The sequence below is a fragment of the Carya illinoinensis genome, chromosome 7 (genome assembly GCF_018687715.1).
Source record: "Carya illinoinensis cultivar Pawnee chromosome 7, C.illinoinensisPawnee_v1, whole genome shotgun sequence".
Taxonomy (NCBI): Eukaryota; Viridiplantae; Streptophyta; class Magnoliopsida; order Fagales; family Juglandaceae; genus Carya; species Carya illinoinensis.
In genome coordinates this window covers 31,895,783-31,902,984 of record NC_056758.1, presented here as the reverse complement: position 1 = coordinate 31,902,984, position 7,202 = coordinate 31,895,783, and the positions used below count along the sequence as shown (strand labels likewise).

Below are 7,202 nucleotides of genomic sequence, written 5' to 3'. Positions count from 1 at the left end.
CTTTTTGTGAATTTTCAAGTGTAGGCTTCATCTAAATCTCTCCAAAATTGTTGATAAAATATATATAGTAATAAAATAAAAGCTACAATGAAATTAAAATTTTGAAACGAGATCAATTTAGACTCAGACATGAAAATCCTACTCTTTAAAGATATTCAAGCCTTCTGCTTTAGACAAAATTTCAAATGAATAGGTATAATAGACCTCATCTTGACTTCTCCCCTAAAAAATACATCATCTTAACTGATGATCATATAGCTCGAACAAACTTTACACAAATGATTAAGCTCAAAACCACACGGAAAAAAGACCTCGTCCGAAAAATTCTTTACATTTTTTTTTTTTTAACTTCCATGTCGTACGGAAGAAATACACCACCAAAAGTTAAGATGGTTTGACTCACGTATAGAAAATTCAATGGATACTGGACCATAAAGGGAAGAGCCAGCTGCGTGCAGAGTAAGTGCTAAAGTTAATGAGATTAATAACTGTTACACACTAACAACGCGGTCAAACATAATCATTTAAAAATAAAAAATAAAAAAAACTGAAGCATCTTAATAAGCACTGATTGATCAGCAATTAATCCAATGTAACTCCCACTATGTAGCAGTTAGAACATTTCGGACAAAGGGAAAATATTTCTTTGGAAGAGGGCGTATTATTTCTTGAAACAATATGAATAACTACTCTCTCGTGGTTTCTGAAAGTGAAACCAAACTCCATACTAAACTTTGAACCTTTCTACCATTAGCTTTTACAAAATTGAAATTTGGAACTACGAAGAATTAGGGATCAAAATGCAGGAAAACTTTTGGGCAAGGTCTAGCTTCTCCTCAAGGATGAGTGTAACGCTCCAATAGAAGACCAAAATCACATAGCATATACTTCAAAAAAATTAGTCAATAATATAATTGGAACTCTAATGGAATCTTATAAAGAGCAAAAACTTTTTATTCCCAAACAATGTAGAATCTCATATACCAGCTACTCTTATCTTTATCATATGTGATATCACAATCTACTCCTTAAATTCTCGACTTCCTCGTCAGATGAGTTTGTCGTAAGTGGCACAACTCAAATCCACATTTCTAGTTGGAATAAGTTCTAATACCATTTATAACACTCCAATAGAAGGTCCAAACCACATGACCTATACTCCAAAATGAGTAATCATTCATACAATTAGAACCCCATTGAAATCTTATAAAGAAAAACTTCTCATTCTCAAATAATGTAGGATCCCATACATCTACCCTTATCTTTATCACATTAGGTATCACATCAGATACTCACCTTATTTCCTACTAAATTCTCTCGTTGATTGCTTAAATTGATAAGTAATATTATTAGGAAGATCTTAACCATGAACAGCATTACCTCCCAGCCGGTGAACCATGTAATTGCAAGTTCTTCTTCCTTGGCGATGCCAATTTGAGAGAGACTTCTTGTCATCAGCAAGGCAGCCAGAGTCGCAGAACTAGTTAATTCACAATGATAGTTTTTTTCACAATGATAGTTATCTACAAATAAAATACATGACCAACTGCTACTAATATATACCCACTCCGTCCATATTACTTACACGTAGATGATTCCCTTTTGACTCGTCCTAAAATTGTGAGATTTTTCAAAAATGAAAACATGTATCAGTTTAGCTTTCCATATTTTACATTTGCACTGACCTTTTTTCTCCTCTTTTTTTTCCCCTCCAAATTTAAACCCATTTTTGTGGCCAATTTAACAAAATCGTAAGGTCGGAGCACATAATTAAGGCTGGAGAAATTTGTTACCTGAAGTATTTCCACTAGCAAAGATGATGCCAACATGATGCTACAGCTAGACCTCTCGAATTTTGGTTATCGGCCACAAATGTTGCCACCTGAAGTGTTTCCACTGGCAAAGTGTTTCCCTGCAAAGTCCCAGCATTCAAGTTTAAATCCTCAAATGCAACTGTTGAATTTCACAAAGTAACAAGAGATAATACACACACCATCCAGGTAAGCTTCTTCACAAGGAACTGAACCTCATGCCATAAACTGAATCCCAATCATGTGAGCGAGCATAATCCACTGGATCTACTAGGCTTATTGTACAAGGAAAGCCATCACTTGTCTCTATCTCTTGACATGGAAGGTATGCTACTACCACTTCTACTGCTTTTGGATCCACAACCGTATCTACTAGTTCAGTAACAGCCCTTTCACATAAGCATTTTATATCCCCATCTATTGTAATTTCGAGCAATAGATTGTTCTTGCTGTCTAATATACAGTGAGAATCCTTAAAGTAATATGCCATCACATCGTATAGCACTTGCCCAGGAACTTATATCATATGTACATGGCAATATAGTTGGATATAAAAAAGAAACTAAGAACCCTAAAAAAATTAAAACCGGTATCAGAAACTAAATGTTATTAACTTGAATACTACCTAATAAAAAAACCTTATGCTGGTTTTCCCATCGATTGTTACATGCGGTAATTCCATAATGCCCCTTTGAAAGTACTTTTCAGAATCTTAGATGCAAGTACCCGTGTTAGGGTGAAGGGACATTAATCACACCACCCTTCACTGCCAACTCTACCACAAGCAGAGAAGCTGCCACTCAATAGTATACACCATCCACACTAAACCATCACCACCCAAAGTATAATCATTAGCACTATTTCCACTACCACCATTATCACCAAAACTTCGACACTCCCTCTCTTAGTAGTATAATTAACCTAACCTAACCACTAGCTGCATAAAAGAAGCTGGAGTAGCAATTTTTAGCATTCGTGAATAAAATCAGCCTTCAAAATTGTACAGTGTCTGCACATGTTTATGCTCAAGAAAGGATCGTGGTTTTGTGAGAGTATAAAATCACTGGGACGAAATTTTGCTCATCCTCATATGGCCCCCACAGTCGCACTGTTCTATATCATTCTTCAATGCCCTAGATTCTTCCAAGTTCCCCAGAAGTTGCAGAACATGTTTCTACTGAAATGGCAATTTCCTGTAAAGAACAATTCAGTGTCTACAAAACTACACCAATAAATGCAAAACTCCTTTCCTCCACACATGCAAGTTTCAGGCATCTAATACAAGTCACGGATATATGTGCATATCAATCCATGAACAAATTTGCTATAAAGCAACATAATAATTCTTCAGTGATACCAACCAATCCGATTACAAAATTTAAACAGGAGCAGCAATTCATGGGAGTCCTATTCCAAGACAACGCCGCCAATCTTTAAAAGAACAACCGATAAAGCTAAGTTGTAATATAACAGGAAATAACACTTTTCATCAAAGAAAGATCGTTCCTCCAAATAGGGCTGATAACAAACAACCACGATAGCAGCCAATCCAGCTTTATTCAAATCAACTTTGAAGGATCATCTCCTGAAATCTACTTATGCACGAACGAACAGAGCTTCCCAATGCTTCTTTATTGATAATTCACTTCCCATCTTCCCAAGTCAACATCAGCACAAGTATGCTCACAGCTAATCATCCTAACATACAGTTATGAAAGAGTTCAAAAGTGCCATGCAAATCAATTATGTGCCTAGCAACATACTTTCATAGGAAGGAAGCAATCTTAGGAACAAATATAAAGGGAAAAACTAAGCAAAATGAGATGCAACAAAATGTACCTTGCGCAGTAATAGATTAAAGTCTACTGCTTCACAAATTCACAAGAGAGCCAACGTAGCTCCCTGAACTCCCCTCTTAGCTGATCCCCTCCAACCTCGCTTCCCAGAGTCAAGCGCCCCATGTCCAGCTCATCATCATCTCCCGAGTGCCATGCTGGCGTCCCGTTCTCGTACCCATCGCAAGTCAGCCTCCTCAGTCCACTCCCGTCCAACCTCACCACGTACAAATCACCGTATGGCTGAAATTGATTGGGCCACGACACCGGCTCGGTCGACACCCCGCCCAAGTTAGCCGTGAACAGCAGCCACTCCCCGTCCTTATTAAAGTAGACGTGGTTGATCCTCTCCATGTCAGCTTCATTCGAACCCTCAGGTCCCGCCACGTAGATCCTACGCAGATCGGAGCCGTCGGGCTTGACCACGTAAAGGCCGAACTTTCGGCTGTTGTCCGGATTGTGTCTATTGGATGAAAACGCAATAAGATCTCCTTTAGGTGACCAGCTGGGCATGGTATCGATCCACGCGCCGTCCGTTAACCGACGTATTCCGCCGTTGAACTCGCCATCGATAGAGTCCACTATGTACAAATTCTTGTGCCCAGACCTTCCAGACCGGAACACGACGGACTTGCCGTCCGGTGAACAGGCCGGGAAGGCGTTATTCCCTGTCTCCTCTTTTGTTAAAATCTTCACGTTGCACTTCACGTCCTCGCCATCGCCGTCTAGATCTACCGGGTTGAATTCGACCCTTGCGATCTGGACCGTCTCTGTCACTGACCTGAATATAGGCCCCAACGATGTGTATATAACGTGTTTCTCTGCGGGGCTGCACGAGTTGCCAAAAGCTGTACGGCCCTTGATCAGGGTCCACCGCTTCGTACCGTCCGATTTTAGTATCTTCAGGCTAGAATTCGAACCAAAGTCGTGATTGAACGCGATATACTTACCATCGGCAGAATACGAAGGGAAAAAGCCGTTTATCCTGAACATTCGGAGTTGCTTAATCGGAGACATCATTGACTCGATATATGGAATCGTCGACACGCCTTCTGTTGACTCACCTCGGAACCGATGGTACCCAAGGAACCGGGAACCGGGAGAGACAAAAGGGTTGTAGTGGCTTATATTCGGATTCAGCGACTCCGTCACTGGGGAGAATGTCTTCGATTCAGTGTCGAAGATCTCAATGTGTCTGAACTCCCTTTCACACCGGCGGGTCGCAACAGCAATCCGTTTACCGTCGTGCAAGGCGGCCGGAGTGATGCAATGGAGCCCCGGAGGGGTGACCCGAGTGACAGTGTTATGAAGTTCCGAAGAAAGCTCGAGATTTTCCGGCAGATCCAACCTAAAAATGCTCCACCAACCATCGTCCGCTTCGCGGTGAAAGTAGATGGTGGAGTCCCCGGACCAAGTGGGCCAGCCGCCTCGTTCGCACACGGTCACCCGGTTATTCGGGTCAGATTGTGGAAACACAACTATATTGGTGTGAAGCTCGAAGAACTCACCGTCCCAAAGTCGAGCCCCGTATGACGCAACGGCGATGAATTTACCGGACCGAGAAACAGCGGGACTGTAATCGACAGTACCGTACGGGGTGAGCCGAGTAACATCCAACTCATCGACCCGGGTCGAGTAGAGAGCGCACCAGCTTTTAAAGGGTCGATCGGGTTGCTCGTGGGCTGAGATGAAGTAGAGATGGCCGTTGTGGATGACGGGGCGGTCGTGGAAGAGGCTAGTGGGTATATTAGGAAGTGCTTTTGGACTGGAGAATCCAGGCCTAGACAGGTAGATACGGGAAGATCCTGTTCGCTCGGAGATGAAGACGAGGGTCTGATCATCGTCGACGAAATGACCGTTGAAGTTGATGGATATGGCGTCGGAGAGGCGACGCTCGGAACCCAGAGTAGTGGCGGGGCCGAGCTCGACAGAGAAGAGGTCGAATCCATAATGGGGCCTATCAAGAGTGGAGAAGACAATGGAGCCTGTAGGATTAGGATCCATGTGGGTGTCGGTGTAAGTGGTGGGAGGAGTTGGGTCTGAGATGACGGAACAGCGGGGATTGAAATGCTTAAGCAGAAGATGCGGGGAGGCAAGAGGTTGAGGAAGAGAGAACGCTCTTGGCACCGGAAATGGCAGTCGCGTGCGGATGAGGTGACGCAGCATGCTTATCCGTGTCGACCGACATCTGTCCAATATGAACACGGGAGAAGATGGAAATAAAGCAAAGAGAAGTACCGAGAAACCGGAAGAAAGTACTTGTTGAGATCAGACAGTATAACTCAAATTCAAATTCCCGAGACTGATTACAGATAACTTGGATAAGAAGATTTGTCTTTTACGAAAAATTTAGTTAACTGAGTATTAAATTATTAATATATGTATTAATTTAATATAATTAATTAAAAAATAAATTTTATTAAAAATAATATTAATTTAAATTTTAAATATAAAAAAATTAATATTATTATGAAAATTAATATCCGACTTTATTTATATATACTAAAACTCTTATTTTTAAATAAAATAAGTAGCTTTGTACATATATTTTAAAACCGGAAAACAATAATATAACTATTAATTGATATGTCTGTTAAATGTATTTATTTATATATTTTTATTTTTTAATAATTAAAAAAATGATTATTAATAAATTTATATATATTTTAATTTTTTAATATTTAAAAATATTTAAAAAATGACTAAAATAAAATAAAAAAATTTATTTGTACTAGTATGTATATAATCACCTTAATATCTCAGTCACCTTAATAATATTGTCCTTTAAGCTAGTAAATTCTATATACCACGTGTCACTATTTTATTTTTATTTTATTATTTAAAATATGATATATTTATTATTATTTAATAAAAAATTATTTAATAATATTAAATGTATAATATCTTATATAATAAAATAAAAATAAAATGAGAACGTAAGTAATAATTAGTAAGAACGTAGTTAATAATATTAAAAATATGAAATATTATTTTATTATAAAATAAATTTTAATATTATATAAAATAATTTAATTTTATAAAATCTATTTAAAGAAGAAGATCGGAAGACATGGAAGGTCTGATCCAAAGTGAAAACAAATTTGTAGGAGGGAAAGGCCCAAATACACTATCACTATTCACTATGGTTTGATAATCCTATTATTGGGCTGTATCGTGGGCTTATGCTACTTCTCAAAATGCACTCTTACATGACCCGCTTTTGAACATCAAGATCCGTACATATTTTATGCATGCAATTGATTAGATTTCTCCAAGAATTTCCTACAACTATATATATATATATATATAACCTGTAAAAGCTTACTTCTTACTTAATTATCATCAAGAGTTACCGCCATGCATCTCCCTATATATACATCATTAATTCTGGTTAGGATGTATTGAAAATTGTGATCATTAGCTTTTCTAAAATATCATTAGTTTGGTGAATTCTGAGTCAAGACCAAGTAACTTATTGTTGCATGATAAGTAAGTTCATGATCAATAGAGTAGTACTGGTCATTCGACTTGATAGCCCAATTTTCTTGAAGTGCTT

At 38.6% G+C, this 7,202-nt stretch overlaps 1 protein-coding gene across 6 annotated transcripts; it reads right to left on the bottom strand.

Annotated features, from left to right (window-relative positions):
- Positions 1-557: 557 nt before the first annotated feature.
- On the bottom strand, positions 558-5,901 carry LOC122315418. 6 transcript variants are annotated; one of them, XR_006244030.1, is made up of 4 exons: positions 3,651-5,901; positions 1,994-3,004; positions 1,794-1,912; positions 558-1,480 (listed from the first exon to the last, which is right to left on the bottom strand). XR_006244030.1 is itself a non-coding variant. In XM_043131292.1 (2 exons), the coding sequence occupies exon 1, from the start codon at positions 5,810-5,812 to the stop codon at positions 3,674-3,676; it is 2,139 nt and encodes a 712-aa protein (XP_042987226.1). In that variant the 5' UTR covers positions 5,813-5,900; the 3' UTR covers positions 3,124-3,509; positions 3,651-3,673. The 6 variants fall into 6 exon arrangements, 1 of the variants encoding a protein (XP_042987226.1); XR_006244033.1 differs by having other exon boundaries at positions 558-1,444; XR_006244031.1 differs by having other exon boundaries at positions 558-1,912.
- Positions 5,902-7,202: the final 1,301 nt, after the last annotated feature.